The 20,289-nt window shown below is 34.5% G+C and overlaps 2 protein-coding genes and 1 long non-coding RNA gene across 3 annotated transcripts in view; 1 reads left to right on the forward strand and 2 right to left on the reverse strand.

Moving 5' to 3' along the window:
- LOC108209999 (transcription factor KUA1) overlaps positions 1 to 20,289 on the reverse strand; it is a 91,955-nt gene that overhangs the window by 49,708 nt on the left and 21,958 nt on the right. The gene's annotated exons all lie outside the window — the stretch shown is intronic.
- On the forward strand, positions 941 to 12,319 carry LOC108207107 (importin subunit alpha-1a). Its single transcript, XM_064086488.1, has 10 exons — positions 941 to 1,105; positions 1,377 to 1,476; positions 1,575 to 1,663; positions 1,755 to 1,886; positions 1,999 to 2,184; positions 2,279 to 2,442; positions 2,533 to 2,611; positions 3,922 to 4,053; positions 11,556 to 11,683; positions 11,775 to 12,319. Exons 1-10 carry the CDS (start codon positions 1,007 to 1,009, stop codon positions 12,160 to 12,162), a joined length of 1,497 nt encoding a protein of 498 aa, XP_063942558.1. The 5' UTR covers positions 941 to 1,006; the 3' UTR covers positions 12,163 to 12,319.
- LOC108210253 (uncharacterized) lies at positions 18,248 to 19,992 on the reverse strand. Its single transcript, XR_001804821.2, has 5 exons — positions 19,690 to 19,992; positions 19,114 to 19,205; positions 18,935 to 19,001; positions 18,665 to 18,841; positions 18,248 to 18,550 (listed from the first exon to the last, which is right to left on the reverse strand). It is a non-coding gene; the product is annotated as an uncharacterized LOC108210253 (long non-coding RNA).

Below are 20,289 nucleotides of genomic sequence, written 5' to 3' on the forward strand. Positions count from 1 at the left end.
TATATTAATAATATTATATTTTTATATATATGTCGTCCGTGTTAATTGTTGAAGATCAGTTTTTTTAGTTATTAAATCTTAAAAAAGATTACGTGTTTTAGTTAAAAATGTAATTACTATATTACTCGATGTTATTTTAGAAGATTGAGTCTTTTTAATTAGAAAATATAAAAATGATAATATATTTTAGTTAAAAAGAATAATTAATTATATATATAGGCTTGTATTTCAGCCCAAAGTTAAAAAAAAATTAGTTATATAAATTTGCCTGTATTCAGCTTAAGTACTGACTGAGCAAACTTTCAATATTTCGGCTTTAATAGTCTAATAAATCTTAAAAAAGATGACATGATTTAGTTAAAAAGGTAATAAGTATATTGCCCGATGTTATTTGAAAAGATTGATTTTTTTAGTTGGAAAATATAAAAAAATAACATATTTTAGTTAAAAAGAATAATTAGTTACATAAATAGGCATGTATTTCAGTCCAAATATCGACCAACCAAGTTTTCAATGTTTTGATTTTAGTACTATAGTATAGATTTGGGCCCTAAGTTTCGGTTTTAAATAGTATATATTTGGGTCCAAAGTTCCTTTTTTAGGACCCAAAATTATAAAGAATAATTAGTTATATGGATAAACCCGTATTTCGGTCCAAGTACCGATATGTGTGTGCGCGAGCGTGTGTTCGGGTTTTTATTTCAGATTTCTGGTTCAGATCGGGTTTCGGATCGATAAAGATCATATCCAAATCCAAATTCAAAAAATTCAGGTATAAAAATCAAATCAATATCCAAATCCAAAAAATCGGGTTCATTATATCCAAAAAATGGATTTGGGATAGGAGTCATCCCTGTTAATACCCGGATAGACATACACAAATACCTACTTTGCGTTGGCCCCCCCCCCCCGCCCCCGCCCCCCCCCCCCCCCCCCCCCCCCCCCCAAAAAAAACCCTATATTTGACACTTTTGTCATCTCTCTCTCTCTCTCACACACAGAGGGTATGGCGGTGGATTGTTGCGGTAGGTTGGAGATTCGTGAGTTCGTGCACGGAGAGACCCCGCTAAAGAAGCGTTGTGAATGTCTTCAATCCGACGACGAGGTATGTACGGGGATTCCAATTATTATTATATTATTCATTATTCATTGATTGCAATTCGATTCGAATAATATATGAATAAATAACTATAAATGAATGAATTAGACGATGATGATTGATACTATATGTAATTCAATTTTAGAATCCATTAGACGATGATGATCGATACTAATATACTATCTGTAATTCAATTTAGGGTCCAATTTCATTTACTCATCCGCCCTAATTGATATTAACTTTTAAGTCTATACATATTATTATATGGTTTGTGTAGTTAGTCCCGAGTTTCCCTGCTCTTGTTGCCCGATTGTGGTCTAGTGATGGTGATTCGCAGCTCGAGGCAACTACTCAGTTTAGGAAATTACTTTCGACAGGTACTTACGTACCCTATTAACTTAACTATCTTGTGTTGTCTCCTTGGGATCAAGACTAACCCTCTAACATTGTATGTATGTCGTCCTTCATTTTACAGTCGGAACTCCTCCCAATGTGGAAATTCCATCCGGAGTTGTCCGTCATTTTGTCTATTTTCTTACACAGGATAACCACCAGCGCCTCCAGGTTTGTCTTTTGTTTTTTTTTTTTTTTGGTGCCCCTTTATTGTATGTGTATTAGTCTGTTTCTTCACTTCATGTTTTTACCCCCTTTACAGTTCGAGGCTGCATGGGCTCTCACCAATATTGCTTTTGAGTCCTCTGAAAATACAATTATGGTAATTGAACAAGGGGCTCTCCCTAACCTTATCAGGCTTCTTCATTCTCCAAGTGATACTGTGCGGGAGCAGGTACCCTCTCAAAATTAAATAGCCAATCCATTTGAACATTCTATATTCCATATACTATTGGGGTATTATGTTCTGGCCACCTGTCTTATCAACTCCCATCCTGTGCTTGTAGGCTGTTTGGGTGTTGGGCAATCTGGCTGGCGACTCTCCTAATTCTCGTGACCTTGTCCTTGCTGCTGGTGCTTTGCTGCCACTGCTGGCTCTGTTAAACGGCAATGAAAAACATTCGATGCTAGGAGTAGCCACCTGGACATTGTTAAATTTCTGCCGTGGCAAGCCACGACCTCCCTTTCACCAGGTTATTTCTGGGGTCTTCCTTATAGCTATTTGATTGGTAGAACTCTTTTCAATAATTATTTGATAACTAAGATTTTCAGAAATTATTTTGACAGATTAGGCCAGCACTTCCTGCCCTTTTGCGCCTTGTTCATTCTACAGACGTGGCGATCCTCACAGATGCATGCTTGGCACTATCACATCTTTCTGATGGGTCTTGTGAAATAATTCAAGCTGTAATTGAAGCAGGCTTCTGTCCACATCTAGTTCACCTACTTGGGTAATTGGAATTTCATTTTTTTCTTAATTGAGTACTCTGGAGATATTACAATTGTGGATATGAACTCATTGTGTTGAAATGTTTGTTCAGTCATTTTTCTCCATGGGTTCTTATTCCAGCACTTAGAACTGTAGGAAACATTGCAGCAGGGGGTGCTGTCCAGACCCAGGTATGTTACAAACTAGGATGCTTTATATCAAATTCTGATGTTTTCTTACCTGCACCATAGAAAAAGAGAGATTACTATATTAGGCAAGAACAGCAGTATAATACAGTATACTAGTTGGTGATGTAGCTCATACAGTATATAGATCATACAGTATGATGAGCTGATAATGTTTTTAAATACTTCTTAGCATTTCAACATACTAGTTGGTGATGTAGCTCGAATTTGAGGTGTCAAAGCTTTACATGGTCGTCGTCAAGATTTTTATAATATTTTTGGTCATTTAAGTTTCAATGTTTAATCAGTTACAATTGTGCCGGTGGCAACAAAATATTGCATGCTGGAATATTTTAGAGATAAGAATAAGTATATAATGAATAACTACAGTAACTTTGTGGTTGCCCATGCTACAAAGTTGAAAATGCTAACTACATTTCATAATACAATTCCCTTTTTTATTTATCTATGTCAAATTCATTTTTTGTGGTAGTACTTACTGTATCCTGCGACATACTCTTCTGGTATGACGATTTGATTTAAAATAAGGGTCTGTGTGTAGAACAAAAACTATTGAGACTAGATAACAATCGTGCGAGAAATTGTTGCACTAAGTATTTAGCATTACCAGCATCATAATTAATTGTACGAAGTTGCATTTCTGTCTAATTGAACTTGCAATTATTTTCTGGATTATTTGGTATTTGACTTTTGTTTTTTTGAAAGAATTTTTGCGTGAAACATTGTTTTTCCGGGGGTAAGATCCCATGTAAAGAAATTTTGAAAATTTAGTTGTGCAGGACAGTGAGATAAGAAGGCTAGAGAATCATGTAGGAGCTGTAGAAGGTTTGAAAACCCAAGTAATTAGTTTTATATGTTATAATTCAATTTAGGATAAGATTTTGTAGTTACATTGGCCATTTAGAATTTGATTTGTACATGGGACATGCTTTTGGTTTATTATATATGTAGCAACATTATTTTTTAATTTGTATGGATTTTGGTTAATTAAAGAAAGTGTATTGGGTTGAAACCCTAAGTTTTATTCCCTTTGGAATATGTTGCCATTATAGAACACAGACTAGGCATGACTTATCTGAGGTATCCTCTTGTGCTGGGCATTCCATTTGCATGTTTGTATTTGGGTTTTCACGTATTAAAATAAAAGCAGACTTGTGATTTTTTTTCTCTATCTGTGAGTAGCAGTTATATTCCTGTAGTAGCATCTTCTAGTTTTAGGTTGGCCTGCTTTACTTTTGAGTGGTCTCAGGTCTGGCTTGTTTTTTATAATTTATTTGAATTTATTTTTCTTTTAGTGTATTATTGAACATAGTGTTCTCCCAAGCCTTCTTAACTTGTTGATGATCCAAGATCATATGACGGATGTGAAGAAGGAGGCTTGCCGTACAGTTTCAAACATTGCTGCTGGAAACAAGGAAAATTTACAGGTTTGTGTCTTGCAAGCAATTTTAAGGTTTTTTTTCAGAGTATTCCGCGTCTGTGCAACCTTCTCGTCTTGTTTATTGAAATACTGGTTTAGAATTTCTATATTATTGTCAAATGGATGTAGGTTATAGGTTGAAAGCAGAACACTTCTGTATGACAGGATGTCATTGAATGTCAATTTTTTTCAAGATTACATTAATGTGATGTGACTAACTATGTTGGTTGTAGAATTTGTATTTTTAGGGGACAGCCTAGGCTAGACTCGCACTTGTTTTTAGGCATTCCCTCTCATGGTTGTTTTTCTTATAAAAGGCACCTTGTATGTCATCAAAAAAGGAGCTTTAGTACATTAATTAGTTGATGCAGGATCTTTATACTCAGCGCTTAGAACTTTATACAGAACAGCTTAGAAACTTAATACTAGAATATAGAGTAAAAATGAACTGATTTTATGAAAGAAAGGGAGAATAAACTAGGCCTCACACCTAGATTACTTAGGTCTCACACCCAAGAAAGTAATAGAACTCAGGTCTCACACCCAAGAAGAGTAATAAAACTTAATTCATTCCAATCTGCCTCAAACAAACTGAGTACAAGAATTTATAGCTCCCTTTGGAACTTTCTAGCTGAATAACATTTAAGGTATTCAATTCAAAGGACCTTCAGACTTCTAAGAGACTTTTTGACTTGTTTGACTAATAGACTTAGGCTTTAGGACTTCTTCATTAATTAATCATGAACTTAGTATTTTCTGGATCATTTTACTTATTTCCTGGAACCTTCTTCTGCCTTCTTGAATATGTTTTCCCATACTTTCTTGAATTTACCTCATTTCTCCCCGGCTTGGAAAAACTTGGCTCCGACGAGTTGAAAGAGTGATACTTGTTATAAAGATCAGGATCCAAACGTTGAAAGTCCTCATCAGAGATCCATGTACAGTCTGACCATGGTTTATCCTTCCATTTAACCAAAAATTTCTGATAACCGCTATTCCGAGTAGAAACTACAGTTGTATCCACTATATCGTCAATCTCGTCACGGACATTTGAAGCAGGAGGTAGGCGAAGTGGAGGAACAGATTTTGTAGAGTCACTATGTCCGTGATAAATAGTTAAGTCTTCAACATTAAAGATGTTGCTAATTCCCATGTCAGCCGGAAGATCTAGAACGTAAGCGTTGGAATTAATTTTATGGCTGATTGTATATGGTCCCACCCTTCTGTACTGCAACTTTTTGTATTTGCCATTGGGAAAGCGTTCAGGCCGAATGCGTACCATAACCTGATCTCCAACCTCATATTCAGTGTTTTTACGATGCAAATCTGCCTGAGTTTTGTATTTAGCATTACTGGCCGATATTTTGTGACGAACATCAGCATGAATTTGCTGAATATGTTCAGCAAAAGCTTCTGCATCTGCACTGTGACGGCCAGATATAGGTAAAGGGGCCAGATCAATTGGTTTCTTAGGCTGCATACCTAGCACAATCTCAAAAGGACTGCGGCCTGTAGTTCGGTTGACGGAACTGTTGTACTCGAACTCAACCATTGCTAAAATCTGGTCCCAAGTTGTGAGTTTATCTTCAACCAAGCAACGCAGTAGATTCCCCAAACTCCTATTAACAACTTCTGTCTGCCCGTCGGTTTGAGGGTGATAGGCAGAAGAAAATTTTAATTGTGTATTCATCAATCTCCACAATGTTCGCCAAAAATAGCTTGTAAATTTCGTATCTCGATCGGACACTATAGTCTTTGGCAGCCCGTGTAGTCGAACAATCTCTTTGAAAAATAACTTTGCAATGTGGACTGCATCTAACGTCTTCGAACATGGAATGAAATGCGCCATCTTGGAGAATCGGTCGACAACCACGTAGATTGAGTCATGTCCTCGAGCAGTTTTTGGTAAGCCAAGTATGGAATCCATGCTTAAGTCTTGCCAAGGTTCGTGAGGGGTCGGAAGTGGCATATATAATCCTGAAACATTCTTTGTTCCTTTGGCCATTTGACATATACGACACTGAGAAACAACAACAGCTACATCATGCTTTAAACGTGGCCAAAAGAATCTCTCTTCAACCATGACTACTGTTTTGTCTCTTCCGAAATGACCACGACCATGTAATTCCTGAATAATTTGTTCACGAACTGAAGTAGATGGTAGACAAAGACGATGCCCTTTGAATAAATAACCATCTCGTAAAGAAAAAACAGAGTGTTGTTGTCCGGTAGTCATGCTGGAATAGACATCCTGAAAATCTTTACATGATGGATATTCCTCCTTAAGCCTTTCGAAGCCTACTACCTTGACAGATAACGTATTCATAACATAAATTACTCGGCTAAGAGCATCAGCCGCCTTATTCTCCACCCCAGCTTTATGTTTTATAACAAAGGCATATTCTTTCAAGAACTCAACCCACTTGCCATGCTTCTGGTTAAGCTTCTTTTGACTATTAAGATGTTTAAGAGCTTCATGATCAGAATATAGCACAAACTCTTTGTGAATAAGATAGTGACGCCAATATCTTAGTGCTTGCACTAATGCATAAAATTCTTTCTCGTAGGTAGTATATTTCAGCTTAGCTTCACTGAGCTTTTCACTGAAAAATGCTACCGGATGTCCTTCTTGGCTGAGTACTCCTCCAATTCCAACATGTGAAGCATCACATGCAACTTCGAACACCTTTGTAAAATCTGGCAGCCTTAGAACCGGGGCTTGAGTCATGCACTCCTTAATCTTCACAAAAGCGTTGGAAGCTGCCAATGTCCACTTAAATTGCCCCTTCTTCATACAATCTGTAATTGGAGCCATTATAGTGCTGAAATTTTTAATAAAACGCCGGTAAAAGGTTGCTAGTCCATGAAAACTCCTTGCCTCATGTAATGATTGTGGTACTGGCCAATTGATAATGGCTGCCACTTTCTCTGGATCTGCTGCCACGCCATCAGAAGAAACAACAAATCCCAAAAATACAACGTTGCTTGTCATAAAAGAACACTTTTTCATGTTGATGTAGAGTTTTTCTTGCCGTAGGACTCGTAGAACACGTCTTAGATGAGAGAGGTGCTCCTCCTTGGTCTTGCTATATATTAAAATATCATCAAAATACACAACCAGAAATTTTCCGATGAAAGGCTGAAATATTTGTGTCATTATCCTCATAAATGTGCTAGGAGCATTGCATAAGCCAAAGGGCAAGACCAACCATTCATAAAGCCCATCTTTGGTTTTAAATGCAGTCTTCCATTCATCTCCGGGCCGAATTCGGATTTGATGGTAGCCACTCCTTAGATCCACCTTTGTAAAGATGGTAGCACCTTCCATCATATCAAGCAAATCATCGAGCCGTGGTATTGGGAAGCGATACTTAACAGTAATTTTGTTAATTGCACGGCTATCTATACACATGCGCCAACTTCCATCCTTCTTTGGTGTTAAAAGAGCCGGGACTGCACATGGACTTAGGCTTTCTCGAATGAATCCTTTTGACAAGAGAGCTTCCACCTGCTTCTTGAGTTCAGCATGTTCTGAGGGATTCATTCGGTAGGCTGGAAGATTTGGAAGTTGTGCTCCCGGGACCAGATCAATTGCATGTTGTATATTGCGCATTGGAGGTAAAGCATCAGGTAGTTCGTCAGGAGCAATATCTGAAAAGTCTTGCAACAATGTTTTAATCTCACCTGGTAATTCCTTGGCTGTCGAGTCCTTAGTCTGGCTTATTTGCTTGATCACCATTCCATAAATAACTCCAGTTTCATTGCTTTCGCGTAAGAACTTCTTCTTTGTTAGCAACTGAAGGACCCTTTTCTCCCCTTCAAACGGCTGATCTGATGTAGTTACTGCAGAAGTTGAGTCAGGTAACTTCTGATCTGTTTTAGTTTCTGAAGCTTTTGGCCTGATTTTCTTCATCTTCTTCAGTTCTTCGGAACTTTTAGGATAAAGTGTAATCTTATTACCTTCCCAGAAAAAATGAAAGGTATTCTCCTTGCCACAATGATAGACATCATAATCGAATAACCATGGTCGTCCAAGTAAAATGTGCGTCACATTCATGGGTACAACATCACAATGAATAGAATCTTTGTAACGACCACACATTATTGGAACTAGGCAGCGTTTACTTACCGGAATGGATGTATTATCGATCCAAGCAACATGATAGGGCTGAGGATGTGGCTCTGTAGGAAGTTTTAGTCGTTCCACTGCCGAGGCTGAAATTACATTCATGCAGCTTCCGCTATCAATCACCAGCTTAAGTAACTCATTTTTACAAGTTACTAGTGTTTGAAATATTGTTGTTCTTCTCCAATCCGCCTCCTTAACCTTTGGAGCAGCAAGTATGCGTCGAACAACCATATTCAAAGAGTTCTCCTCGTCTGAATCAGCCAAGTCATCAGCATTGAATTGGGGAGATTCTTCACCATCTTCGTTTTCAGGCACTTCGTTTTCTTTTGACTCTTCTTCTGAAACACCTATATGCAGATTGTTCCTGGTGGGACATTGATAAGCCTTATGTCCCTTGCCTTCACATCTAAAACAACGATCACTATTGTCTGCACCCTTTCCTCTCCCTCCTTCTTTCCTATTTGCTGAAAACTGTTGCTTCGATACAGGGCTGGTGACATTAAACTTTCTTGCTACCGGCTCTTTTATCTGAGCAGATCTTTTAAGAGTTGTCATATTCATATATTCCTCCAAATCAAGTGCAATCTGAAAAGCATTTTCTACACTATAAGGAGTATATCTTAGCATTTCTTTTCTGATTTCAAATCTGAGACCAGATTTGAATCTTGCCAAGCTATGGCGCGGATCTTCAACAATCTGACTTCTTGTTTTTAACTCATCAAACTTTTGCATGTACTCTGCTACCGTCATCGTTCCTTGCTTCAAATTTACAAGCTGTTCACAGAGCCTATCTTCGTAATTTTGTGGCATGTATTTTTCCCGTAGCCTCGCTTTCATCTCCTGCCAGGTTGCTATTGGAGGGAGCCCCGATCTTCGCATGTCTGCTTCAACGCCATTCCACCAGACCTTAGCAAGATTGACCAGCTTCATTTTGGCAAACCTTACACGTCGCTCATCAGTCATGTCGTACCATTCAAAGTATTCTTCAATTGCAGAGATCCAATCGACAAAGTTGGTTGCATTAAATCTTCCGTCAAAGTCTGGTACATCAATTCTCACCTTCTTTGTGATATCCCCAGCTGTATCAAAAGGTGCATATGGGCCCCTGTTGAAGTTTCCAGAAACATTAAACATGTGAGGCTGCTGCATCCAAGGGAGTCCATTATTCAGCGGTTCCCGCCTTGCATTTTCTTCTTCGTTTGGTTGTTCGCTGCCGTCTTTGTCTGCGCCATTGTTTGCACCAGAAGACTCTCCTTCAGGTGTTTCCACATTTGAATTTGTCCTTGTTTCAATCTGCTTAACTCTGGCATCAATGTTTTCAATCCGCTGATTTAAAATATTAAGACTTTCCATCATTTGAATCAGCACCTGATCTCGTTCCGCATCTGTAAGTCGGCCTCTGAATGAACGTCCCGTGCGTGTCGTCATAGCGCTGCCTGCTCTGATACCAAATCTGATGCAGGATCTTTATACTCAGCGCTTAGAACTTTATACAGAACAGCTTAGAAACTTAATACTAGAATATAGAGTAAAAATGAACTTATTTTATGAAAGAAAGGGAGAATAAACTAGGCCTCACACCTAGATTACTTAGGTCTCACACCCAAGAAAGTAATAGAACTCAGGTCTCACACCCAAGAAGAGTAATAAAACTTAATTCATTCCAATCTGCCTCAAACAAACTGAGTACAAGAATTTATAGCTCCCTTTGGAACTTTCTAGCTGAATAACATTTAAGGTATTCAATTCAAAGGACCTTCAGACTTCTAAGAGACTTTTTGACTTGTTTGACTAATAGACTTAGGCTTTAGGACTTCTTCATTAATTAATCATGAACTTAGTATTTTCTGGATCATTTTACTTATTTCCTGGAACCTTCTTCTGCCTTCTTGAATATGTTTTCCCATACTTTCTTGAATTTACCTCATTAGTAAGTACCAAGTATCTGAACGGCTGAATCCCTAGTTGATGTGGCACAAGTAGTATCCATAATTTGTGTTTGTTATGTGAATTTAAATTGCTGGAGCTTTAGTTCCTTAAGTTGTACCAAGTAGCTCTAGTTTCTCCCATCCCTTGTGTTTATTAGACCCTAATATATTGTTATATGTATGTTTGAATAGATCGATTGGGATGTACCCCTAATTTTGAATATCATTGATATTTGTTTTTCCATTTTCTCCCTTAATAATGTGATCTATATAGGCCACCCATATATGTTCGTATATGTCACGCTCTATTATTAGTTTTTGATTATGAACCCGATGGCACTCATGATTTTTATTGATGTTTTGCATGTCGGATGCGGTAAACTTAATAAGAGTAATTTGCGTTTTGCATCCCTCGACTTTGTCTTGAATGCATTTTGGTGACCATAGACCATAGTTACAGAATGACGCCCGTCCGTTTTGACTTATTATGTCAGATTGAGTGACTCACATAGAAAACAGTTCTTTTGAAATTGACAATTATTTTTATTAGATTGAATGAAACTAGTTCCTCAAAATTAATATAATTAGGTCAAGTTTAAATAGATTTTCAACGGTAAAAATAAATTGTCAGAAACAGAGACTCTTTGTGAAAACCAGAGAATCCCGGTGCATACTGCACACTTGCCTAGCACTCGATTATGACACCACATTCACAAACATTATACAAATATTCGGGGGTTTTTGTGTTGCTAGATTTTGCTCTCTATGATCACAAACACAAATTATGGGAGAATCCATTAAACTTCACAACTACCTTATGCTGATTAACTGAATCAACCAGATAAGAAAAGAAAACAACAGCTTTATACATCAGTGAACGAAATTGATCACTTCACTCCACCCAATCTGATAAAACCTAAATATTGTGAGAAGTCGATGACCTATGTGATTAATGAAGAGAGATACAGAAGTGATTGAAATTGGTCACAACTCCCAGTCTTCACTTTCAGAATTCAAAAATCTCGTAGGTCGCTTCTATTGAAACTTTGAATAATTTTTCTATTTTTATATTCTTCAAGAGTTTTAATTTCCTTTTATCACAGCATGGTCCTTTTAACTTCTCAATCAATCTACAATTTTTAGAGCCTTTCAGGCTTTGCGTCTATGTGTGCTTGTGTATTAGCAGACTTGCAGGTTAACTCGCTGAATTCATTTAAAAGGGCCTGGATAGTTTACAATCTGTAAGGTGATGGTACCAAAGTGCATTTAGGCCATAGTTACTGGATACGTGGAAATTACTCTTGAAATAAATTAGGATATTTGAAGCAATTCTATAGTATCATTTTGTGTGTATATATTAGGCTATCCATGCATTCCGACGTCCGGAACTGTTGTGTTTTTCCTGTTCTTGCTTTTGGGTGATAACTCAACATATGTAACTTGACTTAACAGGAAATCTTCAAGGTTGGGTTATTTGTTCCTCTACTAAATCTGTGTCAAAATGCTGAGTTCGATGTAAAGAAAGAGGCAGTATGTGCTATTTCAAATGCAACTTCTGGTGGTAGCGAAGCTCAAATCAGGTATGTTTCTGTTACTCATCTCTTTTACCTTACAAATTCCTTTGATCTAATTGAATTGCTTTACGAATGCTTATGTTTTTTTTTTTGCAAGGTACCTGGTGCGTCAGAATTGCATCAAGCCTTTGTGTGATTTACTAGACTGCCCTGAATCTAGGATTGTTACTGCGTGTTTGGAAGGACTGGCGAATATCTTAGAGGTAGGAGAAGCTGAAAAGAATTTGAAGAGGAACGTTAACTATTATGCTCAGCTAATCGATGAGGCTAAGGGACTCGGGAAAATAAAGAACTTGCAGAATTACGACAACAATGAAATTCGCGAGAAGGCTGTTGAGATTGTTGAGACGTACTGGTTACGATACAGTGATGGGACTTGGAGTAGGTTCAGCTTCTCGAAAGCTGGTGGCCACATACTTCAGAGCACACTTCAGAGCAAATTAAAATCTCTGATGGTAGATGATCTGGTGATGATAAATGAGTGAATTCTAGGATGTGGTGTTCATTTGTTTCAGTACTTTGAATTTGAAATGTGCATTCTGTTGTTTTGTCAGGATTGTGAGGATTGTCTGCATTCATGTGAAAGCTGATGCCTAAAGTTTATGCTCCCGAAAATATATATTTAATGTTCGGTTTCTTTTATTATGGCTCTTCTTTTGCCAAAATTAAGTTAGTACAAAACAAAAGTTATTGAAGGAATAAATATATGAAATATACATATTTATTTCATTTTTTGTTATATATAATTACAAGTTTTAAATATTAAATTAAAAATTGAAGTTGCACAATTTTTGTTTTTTTTTTTAAAAAAAATGTTTGAAATTCGATGAAATAATTCAAAGTGATTTTATAGTATAATCACATTTATAGTAGAACAAAATTTCAATTTTTTTTTTTTACAATTTCAAGTGTTAAATTTTATTACATTCAATTATAATGGTTATTCCGTCTCAGTATGAAACTAGAAAACAGAAACGAGGTATTATAGTAATATTTTTAGAAAACAATTAAATACTTTTTTCATTATTAAATATGATAACATGATAGATATTCGTGAATGTTCTCTCTCTCTCCCGTTTTCTCCTAATCCTTATCTCAGTTCTCAGAACCCTGCTTTGATGGGCTTTTTCATCTCTTTCCGGCCCTCTCTCAAAAGAAATTTTAACTTATTCCATTTATTTAATCTATAATCATCTCAACTAGTATCATCTGAGATACATGAAAGTTTTCGCATGTGGCATCTTTTTCGCCGAACCTATAGTAATGAGCCGCGCCAGAAATAGGGATGCCAACGAGTTGAATCGGTTTGGATATATGAGATATCTAAATCTAAATCCAAATTAGTTTTAAAATCCAAATCCAATCGGGTTTTATATATCAAATCTAAATAGTAATAGTTTGGATATAATGGTTATCCCGTCTCAATATAAAACTAGAAAACGGAAACGACGCATTATAGTAATATTTTTAGAAAACAATTAAATACTTTTTTCATTATTAAATATGATCATAACATGATAGTTTTTTTGTATTTTGACTATTTTCAATATAACATAACAAACATTAATTATTTAAATTTAAGTACTAAATAATGTGTTTTACAATTAAATAGCCTGAATAATGAAGTGAATCTTCAAAATTAACCGGCCCATAACATCATTCGCTCTTCGCGGACAAAATGCTGCATTCGAAAATTACAAAATCAATTAAGTATTTCAAAATTATAAAATCAATCAAACAATAATATGAGTATATTACATAATTGACGAAACAATGAAATTATGGTACCAATTTTTTGGTACAAAGTAAATTTATGTAATTATCCTTACTTATTAATTTTAGGGTTTTTTTCATAATTGCCTAACCTCTTAAATTTTTTTACAAAAATACTGCTGCAAACTTTTAATTTTATAAAAATACCATTTTTTATAAATTTTTTACAAAATTACGATTTGCAACTTTTGCAACCTCATTTGCAACAACATTTTGCTACAGTTGCAAATGAGAAATTAACTTGCAACTTCTGTAACAAATACGACTTGCAACTTCTGCAACCTCGTTTGCAACACCCATTGCAACAGTTGCAAATGAGAAATTTCGTTTGCAACTTCTGCAACCTCGTTTGCAACAGTTGCAAATGAGAAATTTCATTTGCAACTTCTACAACTTCATTTTGCAAACTAATGTTGCAAATGAGGTTGTAAAAGTTGCAAGTCGTACTTTTGTAAATAATTTGAAAAGAAATTGTATTTTTAAAAAACATTCAACCTGACAGTATTTTGGTAAATAATTTGTAAAAAATTAGTATATTTATAAATATTTCTTAATTTTACCCAGTATTTTTCATTGAACTATATTGAGATTTGAAAAAACAATTGTGTACACTATGTAAAAGTATCACAGGAAATTACCCTTTTCAATTAAATATGTTACCTTTTTTCATTTAAAACATGTTATCTTTTTATATATTTTCTCAAGATTTAGATTTGAAATATCATTTTGATGGTTATTATATATGATATTTTTAGTTATATTTTAATGTCTATTATTTTATTTCTTGATTAAATAATTAAGTTTTATTTGTCTAGCCAAGGGATTTTCCTTTGGTTCGAATTTTTTTTAGATTAATTATCATTTATAATACATCTCTTATGTTATTTTTGATTGGGGTGAATGAATTTGAATGAAATGAAAAGAAATTTAATCTACATTATGGATAATAATTCCAAAATTTCATTTTTTTTTCTCCATTCCACTTCTTAAAGCAAGAAAAACTGATGTTTACTTCCGACCTCACAAGACAAACCAGAACTCGGCCACCTTTATACTACTTGTCCTGGTTTGTCTTCCGAGGCCACGTCATGCATGCACATGTTATAGGCTAGGAGCCTTTTTGTCCTGGTTTTACGCTGGGACATTAAGCTGTTTCCAATTTTAAGTTGAAAAACGTCCATGTGTGTAATAAGGCAGAAACCGATTTTAAGTTGGAAAATGAATTAAAGCGAGAATAGTAATTAGTTTTTTTTTTTGATAAAAATTATTCATAAGACATAAATTATCTATAAATTACTTTTATTATTATTATTCTTTCCGGACAAAAGGTTGCATTCAAAAATCACAAAATCATTTCAAGCATTTAAAATCATAAAATTTCAAAGAATAACATATATGTAAAGGCTTAACAAAATAAACAGTGACAAAAATAACATGTAAAAGTTCTGACTTTTGGAACTATGTCCAGCGTAGTTCTAAAAGAGAAGAATGATGTATATTTTATACTCCCTCCGTCCCGGTCAATAGTATACATTGGGGGACGGGGGCGCGGCACGGACTTTAATGCTTCAATATAATATAGTTCTGTAAATTATTTTTAAGATTTTCTTTTTTTGTATAAAAGTATAACATTTATACTTTTATACAAACAAAGAAAATCTCAAAAATAAGTTGTAGAACTATGTTTTATAAGAGCCTTAAAAAGCGTGTCGAGCAGTGAAAAAGAAACGTATACAATTGACTGGGACAGAGGGAGTAGGGGGTTAATTATAAAACTTATTATTGAAGTCGACAAAAGATATCATCTTCACCACTGATCTCCACGGGGTCTCAAGTGGCTCATCAAACTCGTTTGCTGGTATCAAAATCATCACTGCTCTTAACGTTTTTATTAAAACACAGGCTGGCTGTTGACGTGGCAAGCTAATAGATAAACAACGTTATCCTTTTCTCCAACAGTATGCAATCTATTAATTAGATTAATTTTAGGATATAATTATCTAAATAAATGCATGAAACTATATTTTACATATATTTTTTTTCATGTCTTTGTTTGGTACAAGAAACTCCAAAGAAAATAGAAGTGTTAAAAATTGAAAAGTAATTTTTTATGTTCTGTCTCTATAGTTTTCTTAAAATTAAAAAAAGAGTTGGTGATATAAAAAAAAGTTTGATCTTTTTCCAACTAAACATAGTTTAATTTTTATCTCAAGTGGACTACTGTAATATTTTACTAGTTCGAAGTGATCGGGATTGTAAAAATATAAGAATATTTTTTTTTTCCCAACAATAATATTCACATAAATAATATGAATTAGAAAAGAAAACATTTCAATATTATTTAAAAATAATTATAATCTAATAAAAAACATAAAAGTTGATTTTTTGGATCTTAAAATTTAGTTCCATGCATTTATTTAGATAACTATAGTATAAAATTAATCTAATTAAAAAACTGCATACTCTGGAGAAAGGGATAATCCTGTTTATTTATTAGCTTGCCACGTCAACAGTCCATCTGTCATGCCGTCCATACTTCCGTTACTTTTAATTTAAAAGTTAACGAAAGTGATGATTTTGATACCAGTAAACGAGTTTAATGAGCCATTTGAGACCCCGTGGAGATCAGTAATGAAATTGATACTTTTTGTCGACTTCAGTGGTGTTAAGAGACTTGGTGGGCAAGTCTCCGTGCCTAGTTGGGCTTTCAAATAGCTAGCAGATAGAGATTTGTTTGCCTATACAATTTTATGACTTGCCATCTACTCATTTAAAATACAAAATTCGATTTTGACTTATCTTATCCGATATATTTTTATAAAAGATAGAGATTTGTTTCGTTGTAGAATTATACAATTTTTCGTCTACTAATATAAGATATAAAATTCGATTACTTAACTTTTAAGCTATAATTTAGGTCATTGTAGTTTTTAATAGGTAATTGTAGTTATTAATATTTTTTAATTCAAAAATTCGATTCTGAATTATCTTATCTACTATAATTTTATAAAAGATAGGGATTTGCTTCCTTGTAGAATCTTATAATTTGTCATCTACTAATATAAGATATAGAATTCGATTTTAACTTATATTTTTAGCTTTAATTTAGGTAATTGTAGTTTTAAATAGGTAATTGTAGTTTTTAATATTTTTTAATTCAAATTTCGATTATGAATTTTCTTGCTATAATTTTATGAAACATAGAGAATTGCTTCCTTTTAGAATTATATAATTTTTCATATACTAATCTAAGATACAGAATTCGATTTTGATTTATCTTGTCGGTTGTAATTTAGGTAATTGTAGTTTTTAATAACTTTCAATTCAAAAAATTGAAAAAATTCGAAAAATAGAATGAGACGATCTGAGATATGCCACATAAACGCTCTCGTCTTCTTCTTTATATAAGTATATATATTGATTTGTATTATAATAGTTCCTAAATTATGTATTTAAATTAGAATAAATATATGTATTTTAATTGAAATATATCTTTGAAATAATTAAATATGATAAATTTGGTAACAATTTTAAAAAAAAATAATTTCTAGTACAAAAAATGCTTTATGCAACGGCTCTTTAGCGTCGGTTTTATTAAAAACCGTCGCTTAACAATTTTAAGTGTCGGTTCAGTCGTCAACCGACGCGTAAAATGTATTTTCTTCGGTTCTGTAGATAACCGACACCTAAAGGTTGTCTTTTTGCGTCAGTCATTAACACCCTGACGCTTAAAAGTAGTTTTTTGCGTCGGTTTACGGAACACCGACGCTGTAGGTTGCATTTTATGTGGCGGTTCTGAAAACAGCGACGCTGTAGGTATATACTTTAGCGTCGCCTAGCAGTTACCCGACGCAATAGATTTTTTAATAAATATTAATTAAATTTAGTTAAAATTAAAAATTAAAAATCTAGATAATAGAATCCTCCTTCCCTCGGGTTGAATTAGAGTTCGAACCCAATTTGCTTACAATCAATTGCTTTCGATTTGCTGCAAGTACTCTCGCCAAAACACAATCAATTGCTGCCAGTACTCCACGGAATCAATTGCTCAGTTCTCTCGATTCTTTGCTCAGTCTCTCAATTGCAGTGCTCAGTTTTCTCTATTCTCTCTCAGTCTCTCGATTCTCTACTCTGTCTTAATTGTTCGAAGATGATTCGGCGGTTGGGACTTCTCTCGAAGAGTATTCAGTGGTTGGGACATCTCCGGATTCTCCTGGGTTGTATGTGTAGAGATGTAACCAAATGTTTGCTGGATGAATCACACTTTATTGAATAACTGGACTTGGCTTATATCACTACAAGAAAATTCATTTTTAATAACAGAAATTTCTGTTGGCACGACAGGGATTTCCGTTGGCAAATCACCCTGCCAACGGAATGATAATGAAAATAATCTGTTGGCATATAGCCCGTCGGGAAGTTCATGCTAACAGAACAAATTCGTTACTAAATTTACTAACGGAATACCAACACACTAATAACAGATTTCTGATTTCTTACAACAGCAATGTTATAACGAGCATGCCAACGGAATATTTTTGGTTGGTATAGTTAACGACATTTTCCCAACAAAATTCTGTTGGTACATCTAGTAACAAAAATTCTGTTGGTACATTTGATAACAATTTAATAACAGAGGTGCTAAAGAAATTCTATTGGTACATTTAGTAAAAGAAATGCTAATAGACATGTTACTATAACTTTTCCAACCATATTACTACAAAATTCTCATCACTTTACCAAGAGAATTTAAATTATTTCTAGTATAAACAACACAAATATATTTTTTCCAAGAGCTATACATCTTAAGATATTTTTGTGAAAAATAAAGAAATAGAAACAACAAATTTATAATGATTCTAAAATTTCATTATTTAATACATATTCAAAATGTGGATATTCAAAAAGATGCTGCCCAGATTGAGCTTGTATTTGATGTCCAGATTGAGCAGCTTATCGTTGTCAACTAATAAAAGGACATCTTGCCCCTCAGCATCTCGGAAGTGCTCAGCTACTGCTAGCTTAGTAAATCCAACCAGAGCATCAGAACCAGGTGGTTCATTCATTTGACCATACACAGGAGCACAATTACCCTTCAGCCTAAGAGTTAATGACAATTGTTTAAGAATGGTAAACAAGCAGACAATTGTTTAAAGCCATTTTAAAGAGCAATTTCCATCACAAATCAATTGGTTACATCTACAACTTACAAACCTGCTGATCACGGAGCTTTATAACACCATTCTACATCTTTTCCTTGTACAAATCATTGCTCTCTCGAGTACTCGCCAACACAACTGTACTTGATAAACTAGACTCTTTCCAAAGCAAGCAGATGCAATAATTTTTTTCATCCCGCTAATTCAGAATCTAGGCAAGTACAAGTAAATCCTGAGAAAACACATACGCATGTCCACATGAAAATCCACATGAAAACTAGAACAAGTTTTAGCTATTAAATTATTTCAAATTAATAGGCTTTACCTCAGGTGCCCACCTGAGCAAAAAGTAAGGATTCTGCTATTTCTACATGTAATCATAATATCCATTTCTGGACTTATTGTTAATCAAATATACGAAAAATAATAAAAAATCATTAGAGTTTAAGTTGGAAGCGATCATTGATAGATATGTGGAAGCAATTTGAGTAACTAGTTACATACAACAAGATTCACGGGGCCGGCATGAGAGGTTAAGTCCTGCTTGAGAGGTCCATATGTTCAGAACTCATTAGAGGGTGTTATTTGCCAGAATCCTACAAGCGGGTCAAGACAAATCCAGTCATGGATCTTGTGTTTTTTTTCACACATGTATTGGTACTTGTCATCCACTCATGAATAAATTAAAACTTAGATAATCATATATGTGGCTACCTAGAATGTAAGAATGTAGTGAAACCTAGAATGCTATCTCAGCAGCCTTAAGCCTATTACTTTTTCAACAAATCTTAAATTAAGAGATTTGTTTTCAACAACAAATTCAGACCCAATTAACTCTTTTTCTATCTTCCCCTCTCTCTATCTCTGTAACTCTTTCTTCCTTTGTCCATCTCTCAATTTATCTATTCTTTCTTCTCTCCATCTCTCAGTTCTCTCCCTAGCTATAACCCACACCCTCTTTCCCTCTCTGTTCCCGTCTCTCTCTCCACATAAAACAAAATCTAAATAATCCACAAAGAATACATGAATGTAAACCAAATCAACATCAATTAAAATTGGAATCACAGTGACATGCTTTACCTTGATTGAAAGCCCCAATTGAAAAACCCTAATCACCTGCAAAACAAAGACATTAAACCCAATCAGTAGAAATAATAAAATTAGATGGCAATAGTCCAACATAGTAACAATTAGTAGAAAACCCATGAACCCTATTCTGATTATTCAGTTATCTGAGATGTGAAAACGCATAGTGGAGATGTTAGAGTAGAGACGGGAGAGGTGAGAGCCGAGAGGCAGGTCAGATCGACATAGTAGAGAGGAGAGAGAGAGAGAAAGTAGGAGGGAGTGAATTGTGTTTTCGGGATAAAAGTAAATACTGTACTACTTTTGTTTTTGGTGGGAATTTTGCCGCTCATGTTTTCACGGAAAGAAAGTGATACTTTCTTTGTTTAATTATTATTATAATATTTTAAATAACTTAGAATTATCATAAAATAGTATTCATATTTATATGTAAAATTATTAGATTTAGTAATATATTATATTAAAATAAAATCCACACATCAAATAAAAGATCATTTTTAAAAAAAATTAATTTCATATTTGTCATAAGTATTCCATTAAAGACTAAGTAATTAAGCCACGTTTGACTACAAAATCCATACACCAAATTAAAGG

This window comes from Daucus carota, chromosome 2, assembly GCF_001625215.2.
Source record: "Daucus carota subsp. sativus chromosome 2, DH1 v3.0, whole genome shotgun sequence".
Lineage (NCBI taxonomy): Eukaryota > Viridiplantae > Streptophyta > Magnoliopsida > Apiales > Apiaceae > Daucus > Daucus carota.

Coding starts and splice junctions, on each gene's coding strand:
- LOC108207107 (XM_064086488.1), top strand. CDS start 1,007: ATGGCGGTGGATTGTTGCGGTAGGTTGGAGATTCGTGAGTTCGTGCAC. Junction 1,664..1,754: donor ATAACCACCAGCGCCTCCAG/GTTTGTCTTTTG, acceptor CCCCCTTTACAG/TTCGAGGCTGCATGGGCTCT. Junction 1,887..1,998: donor GTGATACTGTGCGGGAGCAG/GTACCCTCTCAA, acceptor CTGTGCTTGTAG/GCTGTTTGGGTGTTGGGCAA.